The 27999-nt window shown below is 43.6% G+C and overlaps 2 protein-coding genes across 2 annotated transcripts in view; both read left to right on the plus strand.

Annotated features, from left to right (window-relative positions):
• The first annotated feature begins 13 nt into the window (after window positions 1-13).
• LOC119017000 lies at window positions 14-27758 on the plus strand. Its single transcript, XM_037093399.1, has 7 exons — window positions 14-43; window positions 135-185; window positions 1434-1569; window positions 1677-1776; window positions 10066-10167; window positions 10286-10494; window positions 27646-27758. Exons 1-7 carry the CDS (start codon window positions 14-16, stop codon window positions 27756-27758), a joined length of 741 nt encoding a protein of 246 aa, XP_036949294.1.
• The window catches only part of LOC119017001 (tenascin), a 29580-nt gene continuing 28790 nt past the window's right edge, over window positions 27210-27999 (plus strand). The window contains exons 1-2 of the mRNA XM_037093400.1: window positions 27210-27237; window positions 27646-27992. Coding sequence (XP_036949295.1) covers window positions 27858-27992 — 135 coding nt within the window. The 5' untranslated portion in view covers window positions 27210-27237; window positions 27646-27857. The remainder of the gene's footprint in view (window positions 27238-27645; window positions 27993-27999) is intronic.

Genomic DNA, 27999 nt, shown 5'->3' on the forward strand with positions numbered 1-27999 from the left:
CAAACGGTTCAAGATGGAAAATGATGGCACCGCTTATAAACCGGTGAGAACAGTTTGTCTTTTCCTGAATAAAACTCTTTTTATAGACGCTCTGAGGTCGTGTTTGTGTTCGACATCTTCGTTCCGTCTCCCAGCTCTCAGATGAAAAACTCATCACGGGCGAATTCGGCGTCCTGAATTTCCAGGTCAACTCTGTCAACGTTTCCAGCGAGTCGTTATGTGGAGAGACCGGAACGAAGCGAGGCTGAAGGTCGGGGAGTGATGAAACGCTGAGGGGATGAGCAGAAGATAAACACAGCAAACAACAGGAACACAGATCAGATCTGCTTCGAGATCCATCTGGTGAACTGAATCAGAGGAATCAGAGAAGAATCCTCTGATGTTTGATCACATGCACATGGAAGGGAAGCAAACAGGAAGTCAGGAAGGAGGTGGAGTCTTTAAAAAGGGGGCGGGGAGCTCACCTGAGGCTGAGACACACCTGAGGGAGCAGCAGAGGAGGCCTGCATTCGGTAAGTGTCTTTATTCACCACAGCATGATTTTAAAACTCTGAGAATGAATGCATGAGAATCTGAGGTCCGATCAATGTTAGACGTCACTGAAGTGTTGAGCCATGAATTAACCTAATTTTGGATCAATTTGCATAAAAATGTCACACAGACATAAAACTAACTCTTCTGAGTTCAGTTTGACTTAAACTTTCCCAGCATGTCATTAAATACATGAATACAATGATTAAATGTCTGTAAATCTGCTTAGAATGCATTGTCCTTAAAACTGCAGAACTTGCCTTAGAATAATCACATTTTTAGGTTTTTATCAGTGTCAAACTCATCCAGTGATAGTTATGTGTATATCCACAGATACACTGCAATTAAGAACTGCTAATAGTTAATTCAGCAGACTTTTAATGAGTTGCCAATGTTGGACAATCATCCAAAATGTGAAAACAAACATAACCTCATAAAACTGGGCTGAATTCACTGAATCCTGTTTCTATCCCTCCAAGATATGATTCTCAAATAGAAGTAAGACAAAGAATAATAACAGTTATGTTCAGTCATGTTGCATTAAACAACAAACTCCCCCAGGTTATCATTAAATACACACAACGATTAAACATCTGTAAATCTGCTAAGACTGCCATTTTTAGGTTTTCTTCAGTGTCAAACTCATCCAGTGATGAGTTACATGTATATCCACAGATATGCTGCAATTAAGAGCTGCGCCGAAGTGTGCCGAACTGGTAATTTGGCACACTTGTAATGTGAATACAAATGTATCCTACACAATAACTGACTGAATCCTGTTTAAATCCCTTCAAATTTGATGATTATCTATCAGACAATGCTTGTATTCATTCATCTAAACTTCCTGTTGCACAATAATACTTTAGGGGTGAATATTATCAGTGTGTTTCGTGGTAATCCAGACCATAGACTGGTATCTCACTCTGTACCAAGGTGTTGACTGGACGGGCCGGCTGACATCATCGTCCCGGCTGCACCACTTGTGTGGTAAAAGTCATATAATGTACACTCGCCGCCATCGAGCAGCCAAAGTAAATGGTGAGTGTGTGGCGCTGACAGCCGGAGGCCTCGCCGTCTGCCAGCAGCAACACCGAGACCACTCGCCTCCATATGTTGCTCGTATAACTGCTTCTCTCTCTTTACAGGTCAAGTGTGGAGGATGAGACGTGCTGACTGGATGGATGTACAGAGGTTTGTTTCCTCTTATCGTCCTGCTGTTCATTCACAAACAAGAAGATTCAGCAGGTGAAGTGTTGAAGTTCGTCTTTCTGCTCTTTTTATATATAAAAAAACTAAAATCTCCTCCTAGAAATATTTAGAAAATGACATCAGAAACACAACAAACAGCTAGAAACACAACATTTATATATGTGGTGAAATGTAAGTACATTTACTCAAATAACGCAGGTAGTTGTACTTAGTTCTTCTACTCCACTACATCTCAAAAGGAACTGTTTTTAACATCGCTGCATTTATCCAGCTTTAGTTACAAGTTACTTTATAAATTAAAGGGTAACTCCACCAATCATCCACTTTAAAAGCCCCAGAGGAAGCTGAATGTCATCTGTAGTCTCCAGTGATGTCACTTGGTGGCCCAGTTGCATTGTGGGTAATGTAGACGCAACCTACCTTACCTACCTTTAACATTAATAGTCTTCGAATTCTGTTAATATGACGTGAGCTTCAGTTAGCTTTGACCACAAATGTCCTTCAGAGGGAGACTTTTGACTCTGATACTCTGAGTCCATGTCAGAGCCTGAACTCTGTTACTGTACTGGAGTAAAGAAGCTGTCAATCAGTACTTCTACTTTTACTGGAGTAAAGACGCTGTCAATCAGTACTTCTACTTTTACTGGAGTAAAGAAGCTGTCAATCAGTACTTCTACTTTTACTGGAGTAAAGAAGCTGTCAATCAGTACTTCTACTTTTACCAGAGTCTGTTTTTACTCAAGTATCTGAACTTCTACTGGAGGAGAGGATGTGTGAATTTTGCCACTATTTGTTGTCGAGGGTTGTAGGAGTACAAAGTGCAGCACTGACTCAGAATCCTGAAAAACACAACGAAAGCACAACCTGGTGATGTGTACTGTACTCTATTACTTTACTGGAGTAAAGAAGCTGTCAATCAGTATGTCTACTTTTACCAGAGTCTGGAAGTTATGTCATTCAGTTTCTTTAAACCAAACTGCAGAATGTGAGTCAGGTGATGAAACTGAGCAAGAGGCGGTTTGATGGTCAAACCTGCTGACGACCTCGACGTTCGCTCCAACCTGGAAACAAACACATGGAATCTAATTCTCCTGGCAGCGGCGACAAGATCCGACTAATTCACGGCCTGGAAACCTGTCGTCTTCCTGAGCGACAGGCAGGTGTCTTATCTGCCGCCGTCTGAGCGAGACAAAGAATCCATTCTGTGTTTTTGGCCGAGGTGGAATATTATTGTCACACCAATAAAAAAAAAAAAACCTGGATTTAAGTAGAGAGACAAAGAGGGAAGTCAGTGGAAAAGAGAAGTGGAATGTTTGGCAGAGCGAGCGTGTAAATGGGTGCTAATCTCTCCCGGGGCTTTAAAAGGGAAATTAAAACAGATTTTTTTTCATCACAGTTCATCTGCAGGAGATTCAACCTGTGTCACAACTACAGGCTAGTAATTCTAACAGCTTCTCAGTCTGTAGTACTTCGATAAACGCTGCAGAAACTCTGGTGCTTTTAAAAAAAAAAATTCAGGAAGAAAACAGCAAAATGGTGATCATTAAAAACTCAAAGAAATCAGATCTGGACCTTCTGGAGGAACAAACACTGGGAGTCTCATCAGGTTCTGCTCTGATCCGACGGGAGGAGAGGTCATAGGTTACTTTGTAACTTCTGGGATTACAAAGCAGATTCATCTTCACTGCTGTTGATCTGCCCGACTGCAGCAGCGATTCTGAGCTGATCTCCATCATCGGTGGTTCTGGAGCTGGAGGGGAATGTTAGAGAGAGGAGAGAGAGAACCAGAACCAGAACCGGAGTCTCTGCTGAGTGCTGACTTCTCTCAGAAGTTTTACCTCCATTAAAATCATTTTTTGGCCTTTAAAATAAATACATTTTTGGAATGAAAAACAAAACCTGAAGTGAAAAAGTAAAGGCATAACATCGGTACACAGCTCAATGTTTTATTGCAGAGTTCGCACATATTTTATCTTTTATTTTGAAGATCCAAGCAGCCAGAAGTGTCCGTACCTGTGCAGGTGTTTCTGGGACAAGCGTTACCTTTTTGACATTAAAAAGTTATTAACATATTCTGACTTTAATCCTCCAAACCACGGTCAAATTATTGCTCTTTTTTTCCTAAATTCTTCCGTACGTTTTATCGGACAGTACCCCAGTATATGAAACACTTGGGTCATCCCATTATAATTTCCACATTTAATGAATATAACTCAGATGGTTTGGTTTTTAGATATCAGTCGAGTACAATGGAGCAGCTCTGTCATGAAATAAAGCGTTTTCTCAGTGGTCACGGCGGTCGGAGCTGCAGTGGAAAGTAAAAGGACGAGGACACGAGCGAGGCGGCTGCGGTTTTAATGTGATCGACAGTAACAGGCGGTGGCGCACGCTCGCCGTTTGGAAACATCCTCTCGATACTGGTAATGGTGCATGAGATGAGCAGCGATGGTGCTCAGAGTGAACGATAAAAGCAGTTGAAAGGGACGAACTGGAGCTGTGAGATGACAAGGATAATTCCATCATGGAGGACGGCGTCTGAGTTCTTTACAGCCAGAGTGGTTATTTTTACTTCTACTGAATATTTTGATAAATGTGACGGATGTCATGTGGAGACTTTTAAATGTGTGTTTCTGCAGATTTAAGACAAATAGACGTTTTGTAGTTCCAGGTGAGGATCCGCGTGCGTCAGTCGCACACAGATGGTTTACAGTCCGGTTGTCAGGCGACCTTGAAATGTGCCTCAGGAATGTTGGATTGTGGGAGTTGAAGGCTCTCTCTGACCCAGAAAACGGGGTCAGATGAGGTCGTCGTGGAGAGGTCAAGCTGTAACCGGGGGCAACGAGCCACAACAAACCTCATTAAACACTGACGGGACTGTTTCTGTGTCACTCTTATATATCCACCACTCTGCTCAGCTGTTCAGATCGTTGCTTTCTCTCACAGCTGCTTTAAATTCGCACTTTTACAAAATATAGGAAACACACAAGAGACAAGATAATAATGATAACATAATGAGACATTTTCCTCTTTTAAAGGTCATTTTTTGTTAGAATTTATTTTCTGAGGCACAAAAATCAACTTTTCTTACAAATAGAACCTTTTAAATATTAAACAATATAATGAATATACCTAAAAACATATTATTTTTGACATCACTGCCGATTAGATCTCACCTTCAGAAGGCAAATTGTTTTTATTTATGTCAAACTAACGAGCAGCCACAAGTATTGAGGGTGTTCGAGTTTCTGGATTCAGGTCGACCTCTGACGGAACTCAGACCTCAGCTGAGACTCTGGTTCTGGTTCTGGTTCTGGTTCTCTGTCTCCTCTCTGTTAAAGACACAACAGAGCTTCATGAAGTGAAGTCTATTTCCCCTCCAGCTCCAGTCAGCAGTCGACATCACAGAACAGAACCACACCTCCGGATCACTGCTGCAGTCGGGCTGATCAACAGGAGTGAAGATAAATCATCTTTTTAATCCAGAAGTTAAAAACTGATCTCTGAGCTCTCCTCCTGTCGATGAGCGTCTCCGGGTGTTTATTCCTCCAGGAGGTCTGGATCTGCACCTGCTGCTCTATAATGAAGTCTTTTTTTTTTTTGCGATGGCAGCGACAGAATATTAAAAATAAGACTTCGATAGAGAAACACAGGTAAACAGAGAGCGAGGGTAAACCTTTCACCTGGGAACCGTTAACCTGACAGCTGTGTTTCCGGGGGGTTGGTTGAGTTTCTTGGGGGTGTGCGATGCAGTCATGTGTCCCCAATAAATGTGTTTCCCGTCTCGGCCAGATGTTCAGGTTTGCACTGATGGTTTTAACAGCTGTGAGGGAAATATGCATCACTAATGTAACACAGGGAGCTGCAGACGGCTTCGAAGGAACAAACGTCACATGTGCTTTTTCTTGTGACGATAACTTTAATTATCAATGAATAATTTAACTTGTTCATCAGAAACAATCATCTGGTTCTCACTTGTTTCACTGCTGACCTGTGGGAGGAGTGTGTTTTCACACCATCACACAGCGTCCGACTGGAAGAAGTAGAAGAATTTATCACGTCATAAATCCACGTTTATGAAATTCTCAAGACGGGACGGAGAGCCGGTCGGTCGACGTGTTTAAAAACAGGAAGCAGATTTTTCGGTGGAGACGCAGCTGCAGCCTTTGATTCGGTCCCACCGAGTTCGTTTAAAAACTCCAATCATGCAGGAACACAACATTTCAGGCCACTCTGGTGATGGTTATCGTCAGTGTTAATAAAAGTGTCACTCTGACGCTCGGCGGAGGAGTTTGGTTTCTCTCGGTTTCCTTCACAGGTTGTTGGAGGTTGTGAAGTGTGTTAGTCGTCCATCACTGCGTCCAGCAGAGTAAATATTAATCATCAGGCCGTTTCCTTCCTTTTCCACTTTGAACACACAACTTAAAATTCAGCAGTCACAGTGAGTTCTGTACTTTAATGTCTTCAGTGGACATACAGAGTCGTTTCTGTTTGTTTGAGTCACATTAACTGAGATAAAGTGACGGATTAAAGCTGATGAATCGAATCGTTAAAGCGGCTCTCCTTCCAGTATTCCTGTCTCGACTGAAACAAGCACTCGCACTGTGCTTTAATTTACTCAGTCCAGCAGGAAACTCTTTGCTGCTGGATGGAAAAGTGTGTGAATGGATGTGAAAATATTTACAATGTAAATCAGCTTAAATATAAAAGACGTCCTGTGAGCTGAGAGAGGAACTGTAACCTCCAGCTCTCCTGTGAGAGTGGCTTCTCTAGTTACACTATTTGGGATATTAAATGCCAAAATTAAAAAGTAAAGGGATTCAGAGAAGTGTGAAGCAGCTCAGGTAAGAATGGGATAAAAGATGTGATGATATTCTGCATGAGGGCAGCGAGAGGACAGAGGAGGAGAAACCAGAACTCAGTGTGACGGGAGAAGGTGTCAGAAAACACTTATGATTATAATTAATGAAATCATCCACAACAACGAGCTGACACCCCGAAACGGCCTCAGCTCAGGACGCTGGAACAGTTTCACATCCATAATGAACTTGTTTTTATCCCACACTAAGTTAAAACACTTCACATTTCACAGTTTGCTTTGTTTTTATTGTTTTCTGTAAACTGTTTTCTGACCTTACGGAAGCTAACGTCGCTAACGGTTATCAATCCATGTTAAAAACACAATACTACTGATAATTATTCTGGTATATTAGGATGTGGGTGCATATATGAACATGCATGGATATGCAATCAATGATTAAATGTGTCACGTCGTTTTTCAGGACCAGAAGAAAAACTAAGATTTGTCGCAGAATAAAGTTTATTTCACAGCAAGAATCTGAACCTTTTGGTCCGATGATGCTCAGAAAGTCTCGTAGAGCTGCAACATTAATCATTTTAATCTCTATACAAGTTAGCCGGGCGCTAAACAGGAAGTTAGCTTCGGCCTGGTCGGCAGAGGATCCTGGTTGGTTTAGATCCAGGAAGTCGAGGTGTTCTGACGCCAGACGCCGAGATTCATCTCTGACAGATCCAGACGCTCATCGTTGAATCGCCGACCGGTTCGACCGCTGTCTGTTTGGCCTCAGTGAAAAGTTTACAGGATCGCAGTGAGGTTCGTCCTTCCCTGATAGATTTACACAAAGAAAAGAGAAAGTTTCCCTGCAGAGATCAGCAGAATATCGCAGGAGAGGACAGATCCATCCCACGCCGGCGAGAGCAGAGAGATCGTATCTGTAGCAGTTTGTCCAGCAGCAGCGATGATGATGATGATGATGATGATGATGATGATGAAGGTTCTGGAGCGCTTCCTGTTGGACCTGTATGACATCACCGCTCCTCTCTCCTCTCTGCACCTCTTACCTTCAGATATTTAGTTACTGAATCCCCTGATGATAAAATAAACTCACATTACAGATGTGACTTCAGAGGCTGCTGATCCGGAGCGGCTGCCGCTGGCTCGGACGAACAGAAGCTCTGTTGTGTCTTTAACGAGCACCGTCTCCGGTGACGGGCTGTGTTTCACGTTTGGATCTCCGACTGGAACCATTTAGTGGGTACACATTCGCCTCGGTGGCTCAGACTCGGCGCTGAACGTTGAGCCGTGACTGCAGATGAGACATGTTTGTTCTGTTACTGACGGTTGTTAGAAGTCAGAACCAGAACATTTCTACATCACAGACTTTGATTTGTCATTTGAAGAGATCTCTGGCACGATAATTTCCTTCAGGATTAATAAAGTTCTTCTCATATCTTACATGTGGACCATTAGGATGATAATAAAATAAAAATGATTCAGACGACCAGTTTTGGATCTGCCCTCTCTGTGTTCTGGTTCAGGTGGTGTCGGGTTCAGACTTCACAACATCGTCCTGAATTCTGCCCGAGCCGACACACCTGAGATGTCGTGCACGCCGACAGTTGATGGCTGATGGTTTTATCCCGTGCACAGAACCGGAGCAGACGAGCGGCCAGCATCACATCTGGACACCTGATGTCGAGATGAGCGCGGCAGATATTTTTTTATTTCCCTTCTCGCGCCAAGTTTGACAAATTCAGTGACGTCTCCAACAGCCGACGTGATGAAGTGAGACGGGAAGTCTTTGTTTCAGAAAGTCGGTCCTAAAAACCTCCTGATGACAACGACAGGAAGCAGGAAGTGGATACAGATTATCTCTCAATCAGCATCAACTTGTTGAGGAAACTGTGACCGTCTGCATCTTGTGAACCAGAACAGATGTAAAATTTATATAAAAAATTAAATTAATACATGTATGATGTTACTGTAATATCAGATAGCAATGTTTTTATAAATTGTGCTGGACATTAATCAAAAATATTGGCTTGTTTTTGATTATTTTGTCCTTCATTTCACCCCCAGATTCCACCTGGAACACATCTCAGTATTTTCTGACTTTATCTTTCAGGATCAGCAGCTACACAGAGTCAGAAATATGAACAATAACCACATTAAAACAGACGAATGACTAAACTATTTAGCTACGCAGCTTCTAACGCCAAGAAATAATCAAATATCACAATCTGAGCACGACAACAACGCGAGGCAGGCGTGACGCTTCTGAAACGCTCCCGCTGGGACGTGACACCACGTGGAGGTCGTGACCAGCAGAGTCCTTCTCTGAAAACTGTGAATATGTTGAGCAACTTACTGGGTCGGCTCAACAATCAGAACCAACACACATCAGTTCTGACACCTTCAGTCAGTTTCAGCAGCTCAGAGATAAAAACTTCCTCCTCGTTCGTCTCTGTGTGTCTGTGTTCAGTTTCTCTTCATGACTTCATCGCGTCTCTTTCCTCTCTGATGTTTGTGTAACAGCTCCTGATCCGGTCGGCCCACTCGTCATGACATTCTGCATCCTTCAGATTCTCTCGCCGCGTTTGTAATCAAATACTTTGAATTTCACAGATTAGAATCCTCTCCCTCCTCTGCGTTCTCCGGCACAATGGCTTCTTTCAGCTTCATGGGAACGGCGAGCAGAACTTCTTCTCCGGGCCTCTGATCCGCTTCAACAGCTGAAATCTGACGTGTCATTTCTCTGCGTTTGTGATTTCACTGACCACAGAAGTCAAGTTTTCTCATTTGAACCCTGACTGAAGGAATCTAAATATCACAACACACTGAAACAGAAAGTTTGGACGAGAGACTTTAGTGTTTATAATTTTTCCTCCTCGTCAGATTGAATGTTTTGAGTTGATGTGATGTTGGAGGACGGAGTGTCACAAACTGCTGCGTCAGATAAAAGTGGAATCTTCTGCTAAAATCTCACGCGGGGGCTGAAACTTCTTCACGCTCTCCTTCGGTGACGTACGAGCGACTTTACAAGAATCCCTCGTCAGCCCACAGGAAGTCTGAGCGTGACTCAGCTCAACACAGTGGCGGCCCCCGCCACCAGCCGTCTGTCCAGCTCCACCGCCAACGTCGTGTCGCTGAGAAACATTTACCCTCTCGCAGCGTTAATAAAAGACAGAGAGCTCCGTCACACTGAGTGATTCAGAGGATCTCACTCAGCCTCCCTGGTGATCAACTGGAATCTAATCTACGTATCAGAGCGCTGAATAACTAACCAGACGCAGCATCCTGCTGTCGAGGATCAGGTTGTTTTTGTGGATCTCGATGTGAGAATGAACTCTACAGGAGACTTTGTGGAAATACTGAAGAGGCCAGAGTGGAGCCAATCACCACAGCTGTGCACAAAACTCTTAATATATATCATTCTCCCCGCCTGACACGTGAAAAGATCCTCCACTAACTGTTGCACAAGCAGAAAGATCATAATTTCTACAACTGTCCTGTCCGTTCTGTTCCAGAGCTCGTTGGCCGCTCCAGGTTTCTGTCCTTCAGCCTTTTATGAGACGACGAGGTGACGACCTGCAGAAGAAACGACAGAGAGGACGGAGAGAAGAAAAAAGGTGGGCAGACGTTTTTTGTTTTTTTTGTCTGTCTTGTAAATTCTGCATCCCACGTCCCTCGCTGCTGCTCGGCCTCTCGGAGGGGTGATCGCCGCGTTGTTTCTTGATGTTCTTCCAGTCGCAGTCGGCCCTCGGAGATCGACAAACCAGAGTTTGAGGGCCGCTCGGTGGAAAACGTGCACGGTAACGACCACAACAAGGAAACACAACAGAAGAGATACAGTCAGATTGTTCTCACGTCCTCCTGTGATCTGATCGACCGTTCAGAAAGAAAAACATGGAGGAACTTTAAACTTCAGGGACATAAATCAGCTGCTGCTCCTGGCAGTGACACACCTCTGACAGAACGCACTGATTCTATCCAACATATAAATTGTGTATATTGGAGAATTAAAATAAAGAAACCTACATATTCTCGGCTGGCAGCAGCTCCAACTGTCTGATTTATCCGTCTGACGCTGCCACGAATGTGAAAGAGCTCAGTGTCTCCACATCTGCCCGGCCTGGCAGGCAGCTGATTGGTGGAGAGCTTTCCCTCGCTGCACTGCACTGGGTTTATATGACCATATGTAGAGTGTGTGTGTGTGTGTGTGTGTGTGTGTGTGTGTTGTATGCACACATCTGCAGCAGGATGAAGGTGACGGTGTCGCTCACCTCCACCGTCCTGCTGAAACTCGCTCAGTGGAAACAGTGAGTCAGAATCTCTGTGTGGCCGACATGTGCCCGTCTCAGTGTGTGTGTGTGTGTGTGTGTGTGTGTGTGTGTGTGTTTGTGTTGCGTTCATGTGTTGTGAGGAGGAACCCGTGAAAACCTGAAGTACTGAGGGTTTCCTCTCTGCACACCTGCAGCTTCAGATGCATCAGATCTTAAGAAATCTTAAACTTTGTGTAGTTTGTAGTTTCACACCACAAACATCTGGAACACGCAGCGTTTGTTCGCGGGTCAAACGTCTCTGCAGCGGATCGTGACTTCCAGGAGGACGCGCTAATTTCCAGAGCGATGCTGTGACGCACGTTAATGTTTCAGACGTTTGCACGGAGAAACTTTTCATCTCCGTTCAAGCAGCGCGACCGTCGTTCAGTCTGTCGGGCTGTAAAAGACACAGAAGCAACAGATAAAAGTTTCTACAGGTCAGTCAGGATTTCTGCTGCTCGCTGGTTTTAACAAACTTTTAAATGAGCTTGAATTTATATTTCTTTCAATGAAGCATGATGAACTATAATGGCACCCCGTAGAGTGCATACCTCCACTGAAGCCCAGCGGTTCCCGTCAATTCAACCATAATCCAAAATCAAACTTTTAATCTGCTCAACTATAATCTACACTCACCAGATCTCTTACTGAATGTTCATGAAGAGCCAAACTTTGTTCCCTGAGAAGCTGAAGAAGATTTCTGAGTCTGCGTCACTTTAATCCGGCCAGACTTTATAATTACAACATCAAGTGACGCTGCGGCCCAGAAATACTTTTTCCTGTAAGTCAACATTGTGAAAGAAGCTTCTGTAAAACTGCAGAAGATTTTGGAGCATCAAAACCCCCAAAATAACGAGTTTTACTTGAATAATTTGAGCCATTCAGTCTGATAAAATGCGAGATGAATATATAATATGAAAATAAGCCGGCTCACGACAGTCGATCTGGGTCATTTTACAGGCAGGAAGTTGAATATTCACATTTTGTGACCGTTGGTTTCGGTGACTTGCTGTTACAGCTCGTGTCCAGTAAAGCTGACACAGGATTCCTCGTCACGCTGACAGTTTTACCGCCGACTCGTTCTTTCCAGGAGCGCTGCAGCTTCGTCACCATCAGCAGCTGGATGACGTCAAACACCTGACAGACTTTATGTGATACTGATCTGTTTATTAGGGCAGAAACTGTGAGCCGGAGCCCGAACAACCAAAACCAAACTGAGACCAGAGTGTCACCACGACAGTCCTGAATCACACTGCAGTGACTGTTTATATGTGAACATCAGCGTCTTCTGGTCCGTCTTGTGTTCAGTCGTGTTTCTGTCTCACTGCAGCTCACCGGTCGCCTCCACTCTCAGATTCACACCTGACTGACTTCTTCATCGCTGTCAAACCTTCCTGAAATCAAAGTCGTTTCTGTTCTTGAGCGACTCTTTTCTACCACAGAGAAAATAATCCGCCGTGATCCCACAGAGAACTACGACTTCACGCTGCAGACTTCAACTTCTAAAACGTTTCACCGTCTCTGTAACACCCAAGTTGTCGTTCTGACATGATTTCTAGCACATGACAGTGATCTCTCTCGCTCTCTCTCCCTCTGCAGCAGAAACACCTGCAGCATGCAGGATTTGTGTTTTCAGCGGCTCAGAATCGTGGTCGTCTGGTTCCACGCCGTTAGAGGTTCTGGGTGATTTACTAACATCGTCTTGTGACCTTTTAAAAATGTGAGTTGAGCTCCCAGCGAGTCCGTCAACAGTGTAACACACCGTTAGGAAAGAGAAGCTTGGCAGGTAGCAGCCGTGAGTTATAGCTGTTCCTGCGAGCTCATTTTCCCTTTGCATGTCTGTTTTGTTGTCCGCTCAGCGCAGCAGAGAGCCGGCGTGCAGCCAGGCAGGCGGACGGGTCCGGTCGGGCCCGGTTCTGTACGTGAGCTGCACACACTAATGAAAACCTGATCCGTCCTGAGGTAATGCTGCAGTCACTTAGAGCTGGAGTCGCTCGGAGAACAGGGAGCGAGCTGGATCCCCTCGACGCTAATAGATTCTCAGTCTGGACCGCCGTATTTCACCGCAGACTGAAAACACAACAACCACACACACACACACACACACACACACACACACACACACGTATGTATGTCTGAAATGTGTGAACAGTGTTCGAGGGGACTCACTCCTGTGTGTCCTGGAATCAAACCCAAAATCTGACAACTTCAAGCTTCAGGCAGCGATGGAGGAACAACTCGTTTTCAAACTTTGGTGTTTCGTGTCCGTAGTTACAGACGTTTACATGGTGTTTGTGTTCTGTGCATTTTATTATGGATGGACAGAAATGCAACTATGGAAGACAAACTAATCTTATCGACATTGATGTTTTGAAACAAATGAATCGAGGATGTTGGTGCACTGGTGTGAAGCCGACGTATAAACCGCCGACACCTTGCATGAACACAGCTAACATGCTACCAACATTAGCTAACTACGCCACTGAGAATTAATCGAGCCGTCGCATCCGTCCAATCAGCTGGCTAGTTCAGGAGAAGTCGTCTAAGATCGATACCGACCAAAGATCGGAGGTTTTATAGGAACAAACTGACTTGCTGTTGACTCGCGTCTGCTCACAGAGCTACGTGGTAACGAGACCGATGTGTTCAGATTCAGGCATGTAAGACACCGTAAAATCATACAAACCAGGACCAGTGCAGCACATTTCAGAACGACAGAGAAAATACCGGAGCATCTGTTTCAGACTATCAGCGCCTACAACAAGATTCATAAATCACTTTGTGTTCGGCTGCTGCAGCCTCATGAGTTTCCTTCATCCGTCTTCATAAAAAAGCTAAAACTAAATAAATGTGCTTCTGCTCTTCAGGTGGACGGTGCCACTTCAAACAGGCGACTACTTAAACTTCTCAATTCAACCAGCGTCTCTCTGACAGACAGGAAACAGTTCTGTCATAACGAAAGTCACATCTGCATTTGTGGGTTTACACAAACTCTCACTGCGACGCTGCCGAGTGTTTATCTTCTGCTCAGATGTGGCTTCGTGGTCGAGGTGAGAAGAAGCTGCGAGTTGTTTAACTGCTGGTGGTCACGGTGACGAGTCGAACACAGGAAGCTGAGCTCAGACGATGAACCGCCAACCACAGAGCGGCTTTTCAGTTTCACATGAACCCTTAAAAACCACAGAGCCTGAAGTATCTGACTGCTGCCTCCATCAGGTCTGTCAGCCTCCAGTATCACACCTGAGTTTAAAGCATTCAGGAAGCAGACAGGAAAACTCAATCCCACCACATGAATACTGAGATGTGACTCAGCTCATCAGCTGCTGAGCAGAATCTGAAGAGTAACGGGTCGAGCAAAGGATTTCTGATTTCTGAGAAAACCCACCAGAACTTCCTCTGTTCTTCAGGATTCATCCGTCTTCTTTTCAGCCTGGAACTTGAACTGTATTGAACCTAAACGGATCAACTGTCTGACTCTCTGCTCTGCTGCCAAGCTGTTTAATTAACACTGCAGGATCTCATCTTAAAGTCCGGTCCGGTGGATCTCTGAGTCAACAGTCAACAGCACCAACATACTTTACGGACGCTGATGAAAACGGACGGACGCAGAAGAAGAAGAAGAAGAACTGCTCCTGCAGACCAGCTGGTCGCTGGTTGGATGCTCAGTGAAACTCAGAAAGCCAGACACGATCCCGAACGCTCGCCAAGACACACAAAGACTTTACAAGCCTTTTCTTTCCTTTTCCCTCTCCTGATGACTTTTTTCCTCCTCTTTTATTTCGAGCCATTTCACTCTTGCAATCATCTTCTTTCCTCGTCCTCCTCTAATGACTTGGCCGTCGTGACGACGTCTCCGCTCTCATAATGACCTATTTCCTCTGTTGTCATAATGACTTCACTTCTTCTGTTGATACTCTGACTTCCTCACTTGATCCTTCAACCTTCCTTCACATATTGGTGGATTACGTTATACTAGCAGGATTGGTGTGATGATTTTTAAAGAGTGAACTGAAGAGTCTCCACTGAGGCCTGATGCAAGTGTACAATGCATTGATTTAAAATAAAGTTAGACTAAGCAGCTGTGACCAACATCACTGAGCCCTGTTGTTCATGCAGAAACAATCTGCTTGTTAATAAACAACATTTTCACAAATCTTATTCCCGCTCACTTTTATCAGACAGAGGTTCACCAGGTCCGTGTTCGATCCACCACACAGCCAACAGGTTTCACTCTCGTCTCTGTGGGAACTTCATCTGGCTCGGCCGCGTCACGTATATCTACTCTGTTGCAGCTCCGCCAGTCTGGACTCTTCCACAGCAAATACACAAATATGCAAATACCAAAACAACAGCATAACATCTGGGTAATTTTCAAAATAAAACACTCGACACAAAAATCTAAAAAAAGAGACAAATCCAAGCTCTTCTTCTGATCCTTCGGTCAGGAACAGGAATTTTTTGTCAGTTTGTTGTTGTGTTTATAACACACATGTAAAACTGTGGTTGTGCATGATTCTGTAATTATCAAGGGAACTCCTCAGTCTCCCAACAAACCACAGCAGAGACGTTCCGTAACGTTCATGCAACCGTTGGACTTCGCGGGTTAGAGTCTGTGCACAAGAGACTTCTGCTGGTCGACGGCAACTTCCTGTTTAGCCCTCAGCTAACTTAAACAGTGATGCAAACAAACACATCAGCTGTTTTACATCGACTTCTTTCACACTGCAAACATCACGTGACGCTGTGAACAACGTAACACATCGACCACCACGTAAAACTGACTCGTGATCGGTTGTGGATGAAATAAGAATCCATTTTTTATTCTCTTATTATAGCTAATTGAAAATCTGTGTTACATTTTGATGGATACCTAGCTAATGAGAGTGTATAGCATTGAAGTTAGCTGAGCAGCTAACTAGCCTGGAGGTGACGCTGCAAATGGCACGATGCAAACATGTTACGCTAAAAAGCAAAAAGCATCCAGGCGAACATCGTGTCATCTAGCAAAACAAAGAGTTCACGAGTGTTTTCATATTCTACTTTTCACTTTGACGTATACATTTTGTCATCCCCCGAGGTCTTTCTCTCTCCTCCGCCCGGCTTCACTCCGCTGCAGGAACAAACGGACGGCGGCTTGTTCGGCTTCCACGACTGAAAACACACTTCGAGCCTCCACCTGCTCCGCTGCACACTGACATCAGGGAAACACTTTGATAGGCCGTTTTATGAGAATATCGTGACCCACAGGACGAAGACAGGAGCTGTTAATAACGTACAACACACACACACACACACACACACACACACACACACACACACACACACTGAAGTCCTGATTGCTAAATCTGGCCGGCTGCTCACACTCACTCGTCATTCGTCAGAAACACAGAGCTCCTTTGCTTTCTGGCTGCAAATGAAACGAGTCTAACAGATTTTTTCCTTCCTCTCCGTCTTCATCCCTTCATTTCTTCTCTCTCCGAAAAAACGTCGACACGTCCGAGGGGCTCGACTCCTCGTCTGAAGGGACTCCAGGGATCAAACACAGAAACAGAAAGAACCGGAGTCGTCGAGTGGTGACGAGGACACGGGGAAGAAAATAACGATGCTGCTCAACTCGGCCTGCAGGTTCAACATCTGTGTGCCCAGCGGAAACCAATGAAATCCAGAAGGGTCGAAGCTGAAACATGGAATATAAAAACACAACGAGGACGAGACGGACGTGAAACGCTGCTGTGAGATGGAATAACTACACAACTCCTGGATAACTACACAACTACTGAATAACTACACAACTCCTGAATAACTACACAACTACTGAATAACTACGCAACTCCTGAATAACTACACAACTACTGAATAACTACGCAACTCCTGAATAACTACACAACTACTGAATAACTCACAACTACTGAATAACTACACAACTACTGAATAACTACACAACTACTGAATAACTACACAACTACTGAATAACTACACAACTACTGAATAACTACACAACTCCTGAACAACTCACAACTCCTGAATAACTACACAACTCCTGAACAACTCACAACTACTGAATAACTACACAACTACTGAATAACTACGCAACTCCTGAACAACTCACAACTACTGAATAACGACACGACTACTGAATAACTACACAACTACTGAATAACTACGCAACTCCTGAATAACTACACAACTACTGAATAACTACGCAACTCCTGAATAACTACGCAACTACTGAATAACTACACAACTACTGAATAACTACACAACTACTGAACAACTCACAACTACTGAATAACTACACAACTACTGAACAACTCACAACTACTGAATAACTACACAACTACTGAATAACTACACAACTACTGAATAACTACGCAACTACTGAATAACTACGCAACTACTGAATAACTACGCAACTCCTGAATAACTACACAACTACTGAATAACTACACAACTACTGAATAACTACGCAACTCCTGAATAACTACACAACTACTGAATAACTACACAACTACTGAACAACTCACAACTACTGAATAACTACACAACTACTGAATAACTACACAACTACTGAACAACTCACAACTACTGAATAACTACACAACTACTGAATAACTACACAACTACTGAATAACTACACAACTACTGAACAACTCACAACTACTGAATAACTACACAACTACTGAACAACTCACAACTACTGAATAACTACACAACTCCTGAACAACTCACAACTCCTGAATAACTACACAACTCCTGAATAACTACACAACTACTGAATAACTGCGCAACTCCTGAACAACTCACAACTACTGAATAACTACACAACTACTGAATAACTACACAACTACTGAATAACTACGCAACTCCTGAACAACTCACAACTACTGAATAACGACACGACTACTGAATAACTACATGACCACTGAATAATGAAAGAGCAGCTGTCAGACGGACGGAGTGACAAAATACTGAAGTACACAATTCTTCACTGTGAAACACTGATCTGATTACATGTGTGTGTCTGCAGTGTGTAGGGTGTGTGTTGCTTGTGTGTTGTGTCTGTTGTGTTGTGTTTGTGTAACCCTGCTGCTCCTGTGCAGCTTCAGCATCTCGTCTGTTTCCTCACATCAGGATTTTTCTGCTCTGCGACACTTTGACCACCAGCTTCACTCTGTCAGACTGCTGGAATTCAACCAGCAACCTCACAGCTCTCATCAGACGGCACTCACAACAAGCTGATGGACGACGTTCTGGAGAGGCAGCGCAGCTTTTTTCATAAGTAGACAGATAATTACCTGCTTTTGGTTTGTGGATAAAACAAGATGTTTAATGACGTCATCAAACAAAAATCGCCATTTTTCACCTTTTCTTTATAAAAGACTAATCGGTTAATTGACTGATTGATTAATAAAATGACTGTTGACTGGCTGTTTAGATAAATATTCAACATTTCCTGCAGTTATCTGACGGGAATAATTCATTGTTGATGTGTTGTTTACATCAGACAAGCAGATTTATGTGTGTTGAGCTGGATTTGAAGTTAAAATGTTAAATATTGATTGTTAACATTAATTTACTCAGGATCGTCAGTTCATTCTCTCCTTATTGGACCGACCACTCTTTTATTTGAACGTTTGTTTTAACGAGGATTACAGATGTACTCGCAGCGTTCTTAAATTAATGTTGCTTCGTTAAGGAATCTGTATTCAAACAAATAACTGAGACGACTCTCGTTAATATTCACAATGCTGAGAGCAGAAAAACCACTTAGCCTGGAGTTTGAGAGAAACCAGAACAGTTCTGTGGTGACCGGCGGGTCAGAATCTGGCTGAAACTACGCTGGAATAAAAAAAAAACAAATAAATGCCCGAGACTGGAAGTGGTTGTTTCCTGCGTCTGTCAGAGTTACTGACAGATCAATCAGCACGTCGACTTCGATTAGCGTTCGCCAGCTCGACACGATCCACGCGCTGTTATTCTCAGGTTCTGAATCCCACGTAGTCAAGTTGGCTCGGTTCTGAACGCATGTGGTGCAATTAAGCCTCCACTTCATCGTGCATGTGTTCCTGGTTTCTGAGGTATGTCAGGGCTCCCTGAGAGACCCTGAACGCCTCGTTGATGAGCCTACAGGGGCAGACTAAAGGCTTCTGAGCGGGGCAGTTAAAGGTAGAAGTGAAGGTGATTATCTCTCTGAAACCAGAGGAGGATATAAAGAATCCAGAAGCACCTTCGTTCAGACCATCGACCCGACAGGAAGCAGGTCAATGTGTCTTTATATTAATAAATGACAGATTATTTTTATTTATACAGTCAAATAAAACAAGCAAACAGAATAAAAGTGTGACATGAAGTTAAAGATTTTCTCTGGAGCTTCTGAGTCGTTTGTTTACATCCACACTCTCCATTCTGTTGCTCTCCGCGAGGCGCGAGGACGTAAATTATGTTGCTTGTGTTTGACTGTCGCGGAAAATGAGATCCGAGTCCTTCACAAAGAAATCCACAGTTCCCTTTTTCACATCACGCTACAATTTACTTGCGTGTTGTCGATATGAAAGTTAATGCATGTTAATTATGATAATCTTTTACATTGAGGCCCTTTAAAGTTGCCGTTTGTGAGAAAAATAGATTTTTGAGTCGACTCGTCTAATAACGACGCCTTGACTGATCGACTTTAATTACAAAGAGCATCTTGAAACTGACGAACAAAGTGTGGAGAAGAAAAAGGTGCACGAACTTTAAATTAGAGATATAATTTAATAAAATGGATAAAAAATGACTCCATAAGAAATAAATCCACCTTCAGCTGAAGTTCTGTATGAACGGGTCAGGACACCTGGGAACACCTGAGCGTTTCCTCCACGTCTTTGCTTTCAGCGCCTCTCTTATTCTTTGACAGATGTCTCCTGAAGGTTTTTGGGGTTTGAGGAATGGACGTGACGGTTCGATAACGGAGAGTGCAGATGTTTAACCTCTGCAGCGTCCCATCCTCAGATTCTTGTGACGACTGGACCACATTTTAATTCTCAGATTCGAATCAAACTCGCTGTAAAATGTGAAAAGTCTCTCGTTAATCCTGAGAGGACAGAAATCAGTGTGTGTCTGCTTGTTTACTGTGTGTTGAATATTGGGAGCTTATTGTTTGTTCTTCACCTGTAACTGATCATTTATAGTCTGTGAGTGAAGCTCCAGATGTTCCTTCAGTTCCTCCAACACACGTTCATACCTAAACGACCAGACAGAAAATACATCAACATTTATAAAACAACAGATCCGAGGAAGCGTCGCGGTGACGGGCGGATCAGACCATTACTGAGAAAACTAGAGTAAACTTAAAGTAACTGACGACTGTCTCCTGGAGGATCCTCTGCTCGATTATCCCGTCCGTCTACTTCGTACTCCTCCCTTTATGGACTTTTTCCCTCTTCTTCCCACCTCACCTGACTTCCTCCTTTGCTGCTGTAGTTCTTACTGCGTCCACTAGAGGACAACAAACATCAACATGTATCGTAATAACCTGTTTTCACTGTCACACTACTTGTTTTTCTGATGAAGACCGGCCGCCTCATGAGATATTAGGAGCAACACTGACATTCTGACACTTAAAAATACAAATAACTTCTTTTTAACAGGATTTAATCTGTTAAACTCTTGTTTTTGTCTAAACGGGTGGAAATAAAGTGTATTTTTAAGGACAAGAATGTAGAATTTCCCCTAAACAACCAAAATAATATGATCATATGTTCTTCAAATGTTTACCTTCTTATAGCACTTTCTTTCACATCTCTTCAGGAACAAAATATACAGAATTACATTAATAATCTGGGATGAAACTGGGCCAATAAAAGGAATATCTGGATCACAAGAGATCATTCATGTTTTTTAAACCAGCTGAGTGAAAAATGACGACATCACAGTTCTGAGTGTGTCAGAGGAAATACATGGCCGCCGAGTGAAGTTTGCAGCGCGGCTACCGTGTCATGAGTGTTAGTTCACTGTGGAGGTCTGTCGGGGTTTAGGGCCCGGCTGTAAACCTGATAGTAAAGCTGATTGGCCTTCGGCCTCTGATTAGTGGGTCTGAAATCACCACAGTCTGGATGTACAGCCCGCCGGGTCAAACAGAACCTGTCAAACTGCTTCAGACGGTCAAATAAGCTGAATAATAATGATGAACTCTTCAATGTGAGTCGAAGGAACATTTCCACTAAAACACCAAAACATGTTGTTGATAAACTGACTCAGACCAGGACAGACGGAGCTTCGGGTCGCAGAGGTCGGTCTCAGTTTAGGGTCGGGTCATAAACCTGATTGGCTCCAGTCTCAAACAACAAGTTCTCCAGTCCTTCGTTTTATCTTCGTGCACGTCGTCCGAACTTCACGAACATCTGAAGGTCATAAACTCCCAGAAGACTTTGAGCCGTGGTGGAAGAAGAAGTCAGATCCTTTACAAACACAGCCGTCCTCAAGTTTGGAATCAGCTGTTCTGATGTTTTTATTCATTTATAACTTTAATGAAAACAGTTTGATTCAGACACTGTGTTTCATGACAAGAGAGAAACGTGTTGGAACATGAATGTGTTACGTAACTTGACTGTTTTAAGTTAAATTACCATCTGTAAGTTATCACTGTTTTTTGCTTTTGGTTTGTCAGCGACCTCCGTGGTGAAAGTCCTGAGGCTGGTTACCGAGGCATCGAGTCCGACCTCCTCGCTGTGCCGACTTTTCCACTTCCTTCCTCTTTTGCTGCAGTGATAACGACTACGGCCACTGGAGGTCGCTGCCACAGGACAAGAGAAAGACGGTTTAGAGATGTCGCAGTTGGTTTGTGAGTTGGTGAGAAGTTTTAAACATCTGTGTGATGTTACTGGAGGTCAGTGTGAGACTGAGCAGCGCCCTCTGCTGGTTTTATCTCTGAATGATTGTGTACATAACATCTGATACTGTAACAGCTCAGTCAGACAGTCTGAATATAAACCCAGAGTGGACGAGTGTGTTGATCCCTGAATATTAAATGATTAGTTACAGATGTAGATTTTAAACACAGTATGCCGACAGTAGCAGCAACTGAAGGAACCTTGTGAGACGGTTTCTGCTGGTTCGCTGTGCAGGATCGTACAGGTCGGACCGAACACGAGACGCCGGCTGTGGCAGAGTTATGGAGGCCGTCAGACGGTTTATGGGAGATTCTCAACAGACGGATTCACATCAGTCGAGGATCTGAGGGAAGAAGCGTCCCTCAGTCTGTAGCTGACCTCGTAACGTCTGCCAGATGGAAGGTCGTCTGAGATGTGGACGCTCAGCAGGACGTTCTCTCCACAGATGATTATCAGCTCCTCGGTCCTCGTGGTGTTTGGTGCAGGTTGTTCTCTGAGCTCATGACGACTGGACAAACTTAAAGCGAAGCTCACACCACAACAAACATATTCTCTCTCACCTGTCGTGTTCTTTGTCCGACTGGATTATTTTGTGGTGAGTTGACAGGATGTAGAGATTTCCTGCTTCTCTTCTGTATAATGGAAGATGGCATCATGCAGATATCGGCCTGATGAATAGCAGCTACGCTGCGACGTCTTGCCAATATCTTCCCAATTACGACTACATTCTTTCAACGTAACTAGCATCTGAATGAATGACGGTAAATACTGATTATTAGTCATATTGATTGTAAGTCGAGAGACACTTTGTGAAGGAGGTCAGTCAGTGAAAGGAACCTGGGATCTTAGTTCTGTTCTGCACTGTTAAGTTTCAGTTTTTGTCGAGTTGTGTGGTCGTTCAGGCTCCTTTAAATCTGATTTAGACAATAAAATAATTGTGGTCCTCTGCAGGGTTTGGAGCCGACGCTCTGCAGCTGCCGCTCACACGGCTCAAGTGTTTCTTTGATGCGTCCTCCACCAGACTTGTTGCACATCATCCTCCTCTGATCACAACAAGGCTGACGGCTGCAGCCAAGTGTCTGTTTCTGAGCGTGATGTCAGATCCTGGAGCTGCTCGGCTGACTGTGAATGGAGAGAAGGTTTGTCAGCATCGAACTCAGAAAACACGACGAGTCGGACGGAGACTCTGACCTCTGAGTCCGGCAGGGGGGAAGACAGAGAGCACTTCAAAACACATTAGAGATTTTTAGGCCCCCGAGTTCCCTTAAAAAAAAAACATCTAAAACTTCAGATGTTTTCCATCGCAGATCTCCGCCCAGCAGGGACCGTAAAGCACATAGAATTACATCAGAGAGAGACGAGGAGGAGGAGAGGAGGAGAGGAGAGGGAGGAAAAATTCTTCAAGTATGAGAAAATTTTACTGCTCTCCTCCCTCCCTCTCTCCTTCTCTCCCTCCCTCTCTCCTTCTCTTTCTGTTTCTTTCTTTTCCTTCCCCCTCCTCTCTCTCCGTCCATCCCCCGTCCTGCTGCAGGACGCTGGTCAGTCAATCAGAGTTTCACTCAAAGACGAAGTCATCACAGCTCCGAGCAGGTAAGATGCTGCTGCTGCTTCTTCTTCTTCTTCTTCTTCTTCTTCTTCTTCTTCTTCTTCTTCTTCTTCTTCTTCTTCTTCTTCTTCTTCTTCTTCTTCTTCTTCTTCTTCTTCTTCTTCTCATTCAACTCATCTGCAGTCATTTCATGCACAACTAGATATTTCATCAGTATGCAGGAGGAGATGTGAAGTTAATGTGCAGTATAGAAACAATCAGTCGATTAATTAATCAGTCAGCTGAGAAAAACAAATATTCCAGTTTCTCATTTGTCACTTTTAACTTCTTTTATTTATCTCATGTGATGCTGAACTGAATATCTTTATTTTTTCAAGTAAATAATGAACATTTTATGACCTTTTCTCATATTTTGAAGATCAGTTAATGAAGATAAATACTAACATGCAACCACATACTCAGTATTTGGATCATTTCAACAGGAATGTTTATTTTATCTGCACGCTGCAGGAAAATCTGACGACTTTCACTCCCACAATTAATGGAAAATGTAAACTTGGAGACTGATTTTGCGAATGTACTCCGAGTAATTCTGTCCAGTATCGAGACTCTGTTGTTGTTTAAAAATGAATAATCGTGCAAAAATCTTTTATATAATCATTAATAATCCAACAAAAATGAGACAGACTGACTCAAACTGATGAATCATGACATGTTGATAGTTGTTCTGACAAAGTTTTGGGGAATAAAGACAGAATGAAGATGAGACGATAAAGTTATGACTTGATTTTAGACTAAAAAGGGTCGTCAGGTTGTTTCGGGAGCGTTTACATCGTCTCAGGTCTCCTGCACATGTTGAAGCGTTGATGCTTGAAGCAGCAGATTAAATGAAAATTGATGCAAATTTATGTGAAAACGACAAACTTTGAGAGTGATGGAGCTTTTTTTCTTTTGTTTTTCCTGCGGATGATTTCAGATCCTGATGCATGTTGTTCGTGTGACCTCGGCCTATAAAAGTCTGCGAGGGATTTTACAGCGACTGTGCGTCACCGATACTGATGATCATTACATCACTGATACTCAGAGGCTTGTAACACGCGACTGACCTGCAATTAAAATTAATGAATTATTATTTTAGACCAAACAAATACCAACTGTAGGTCGACTAACTTTTATGAGTTGGAGTTAAAAGCTGCAGGAGGAAGAAAAATGACTGTTGTTCATTAAGATCAGTAATAAAACCTGATACCTGAACAGCGTGACAGGTGAACCAATCAGCCATCTTGCTCCTGCAGCCTGGTCGGGTTCAGGAAAAGATCGTTGTTGGGGTTAAAATACCTGTGGTGATGTAAATGTGTGCAGAAAGTTTGAGGTTTCTAATTAATGTCAGTTTGAAAACATTTTAATAGTCGAACTGAGCTCCAGTTAAACGTCTGTCATTAATTATCAGCTCACATCTGAAGGTCTATCGCTGGTGTACAGTCTGATCGCAGCATCACACCGGAGCCAAGTTTCTAGTATCAAGTGCCAAGTTTGTGGTTTTTGAAGCAGCCGTTTGTTTTGGCGTCCTGAAATCTGTCCGACTGAAAGATGAAGCCCAGCAGCAGCAGCAGAGGGACGAAGGTTGTCGAGTCTTTACGGTGCGTTCAGGGAGCTTCTGTTGCCCTCCTGCGTTTTCTCCAGCAGAAGCATCTGGGCCAGCTGTCACGGGCAGGTATTTACAAGCTAATTGTTCCAGTTGAAGCGAACAGAACTGGACGAGGGGCATTAAAACCGCAGATGCTGAACCCCCGTTTGTGTCGGGTCAAGTCAAATTAGCAACAGAGGGCGGGAGGCGTGGAGAGTGTCAACAGGTCGGGTTCACAGGTGAGGACGTTTATGACGGCTGAACGTTCACCTGCAGGACACGTGATGCTTCTTCTGTGTGTTTATAGATTCTTGTGTCTCTCTGCTCCTGAAACACCTCGTCAGTAGTCCCGCCTTTAAATCTGTGACTTTGTGACATCACACCACGTCATCATGTCACACATGTTGCATTATTTATACATGTAGTGGCCAGTTTGTCACACCAGACTTGATTTAACAGAGCTGCTCTGTTGTTGTTGTTGTTGTTTGTTGTTGTTGTTGTTGTTAGGGATGCAGGGTCAGGCATGTGTGAGCTGACCAATCAGAGCAGACTGGGTATTCAGTGGGAGGGGCCTTAAAGAGATAGGAGCTTCAACGGCCTTTAATCCGTCTGTCGGTCCAAACTGACACATCTGCTGGATGGGCCGGCACTAAATGTGGTGCAGACATTCGTGGCTCCCAGAGGATGAATCCTACTGATTGGTAATCTGGTAACTGCTGTGGCATTTGGTACAGATACTTGTGGTCCCCAGAGGATAATCACTGAACGCTTTAATGATCCTCTTGCTTTGATTCCGTGCTGCTTAGAAGTAATTCAACCAATAACGTATCTCAACATTTTCTAGACGTATTGGTGCTGGTTTTGATGGATATTCATGGCTCCCAGAGGATGAATCCTTGTTACTGATAACCTCATAGCTTTTACTTTGGCTTTTACTGAAATGTAATCACTTTAATTATATTCTGACTTTTATTTCAAAGGTCAAAGTTTTCACATATATCTCAACATCTCCAGGATGTATTGCCACATTTTTTATTTTTTATTTTTGCAGACATTCATGGTTCCAGAGGATGACTTACTGATGTCTTGACTATCATTGACTGGAGTGCTTATACAAATATGCATGGTCCCTAGAGGATGAACCCTATTTACTTGTTATCCTGTAATTTCAACTGTATCTCCATCAGCAGGTTGACATTTTTGGCTTTTAATGAAATGTTTTGAACACTATAAACGTAATTGTTGTGTAATTTGGTAGAGACATTCATGGTCCCCAGAGGATAAACCTTAAAAGCTTTCATGATCCTCTGACTTCTCTCTAGTGCTAATTAAAGGTCTTAAGTTTTCATGTATCTCAACATCTACTGGATGAAACATTCATGGTTCCCAGAGGATGAATTGAACTGACTTTGGTGATCACTGACTTCCATCTATTGCAGAACAGTGTAGGCTGATTTATTAATGTACAGTGAAGGTGTGTATGAATAAACAATAATTGATTTTAAAGAAAAAACAAAGAATCCTGCCAATTTTCAGCCACTTCACTAAAATATTTTGGTCCGTAATACTTATTTTTGAAGTGAGTACAATAGTTAAAAATGCATAATTGAGCTGTTAGGATGAATTACAGCTTCTTAAAATCACACACTGAAAATAATTACGGGACTTATAAGTGGACAGAAGGAAGCAGAACTACTTAAAGTGAACTATGTTTCCAGACTGGCTCCCTCGAGACGATCATTAATTCATATTTCGGTTCTTAAAGTAATAAATGTCTCTTCACGTGTCGCTGCAACTCGCTCGGCAGACCGGCTGACGTTATGCTGTTGTTGTGGACTCGGTCCAGAAGTGGGAACTCTGAGCAGCTGGTTTCTTCATACGAACCTGCTGCTGCTGGAGGGAGGACGCTCAGCGGAGGTATTAACCAGCCTCGGTCATAAACCTCTCAGGGGGAGACACGGTGGTTAGATCATTGAGGGTTTGAATCATATCTGTGGAGTCTCTCAGCTACTGTTTGTGTGTTGGAGGAAGTGTCGGGGGAAACTTCTAACTGTGTTGGTGCTGATAACTTCACACTGGGAACCATTTCACCAAGACCACATACAGTCGACTGTATGATGGAGAGATGCCTTTAAAAGTCCTGTATTATGTGTATATCCAGGTGCATGTTTGTAGTTCCTGTCTCTTTAATTTGTCAGCAATTACTATTACTACCAGATTTCCAGTGTAGGATTAAGTGACATCTAGTGGTGAGGCTGCAGACTGTAACCAACTAAACACCCCTCATCTCGCCCTCCCCTATAGTGGCTGCTTCGTCATCTGCTCATCTAAAGGTAACGAGAACATGAATCTGATCACCATTGTTTCCTAAAACACTCTGATAGATCATTAAGACACATCCTAGTCATCAGGATTGATCGCAACCCATTTCTGGAACCTCTGTCGTGAAATTCCAAACCAATCAGATCAGAGGAGGTGTGGCCTAACACGGCCAAACCAATAAAACATAAGGATCCGTTCAGTTCAGTCTGATCTGTGAGCCACCATCCTGTGAGCTGCTGTAGGGTAACAAATTACTCTTTCAGAACCAAGTTACTGTTTCCACTGCGGTTTACTGGCTGACACGCTACACTGACAGGCCCATAAACAGCTAATGGCCCCATTTAAGCTAATTGTGTCCAAAGTGGAGTCTGCTGAGCGAACGTGAAACTTTATGGTGGGTTTTTTTGTCTTTGCTCCAGGGAGAGAAACCTGGAGGAACAACGGAGAGGTGGGAGGAAAACACAAACCGCCATCGCCTCCGCAGAGTCTGAACCGAGATCAGTGTGACCTGCTGATCCGTCCATCACTCTGAACATCTCGGAAACTTCAGCTTTAACTCAACCAAACAAACTTGCTGCAGTCGACTCAGGTTCCCTGAGGAGTCCAGCGCTTTCCTGGTCCAACCTCAGCGATGTTCCCCTTCATCCCCTCCTTCGTCCTCGTCCTCCTGCTGGCTGTTCCAGCCCTCCTGACGCCGACAACCTCACAGGAGTTACAGGTCAGAGGTCACAGGACACCGCGGGACGCCCAGCAGGACACCATCAAGGTCAGTC

The sequence above is a fragment of the Acanthopagrus latus genome, chromosome 3, assembly GCF_904848185.1.
Source record: "Acanthopagrus latus isolate v.2019 chromosome 3, fAcaLat1.1, whole genome shotgun sequence".
In the NCBI taxonomy this organism is placed as follows: Eukaryota; Metazoa; Chordata; class Actinopteri; order Spariformes; family Sparidae; genus Acanthopagrus; species Acanthopagrus latus.

Excerpts from the sequence above, each read along its gene's own strand:
- LOC119017000 (XM_037093399.1), top strand. The coding sequence starts at position 14 with ATGGAAAATGATGGCACCGCTTATAAACCG. Across the intron at positions 186-1,433 it reads TCGGCGTCCTGAATTTCCAG|ACCATAGACTGGTATCTCAC; the intron begins GTCAACTCTGTC and ends GTGGTAATCCAG. Across the intron at positions 10,168-10,285 it reads GGACGGAGAGAAGAAAAAAG|TCGCAGTCGGCCCTCGGAGA; the intron begins GTGGGCAGACGT and ends ATGTTCTTCCAG.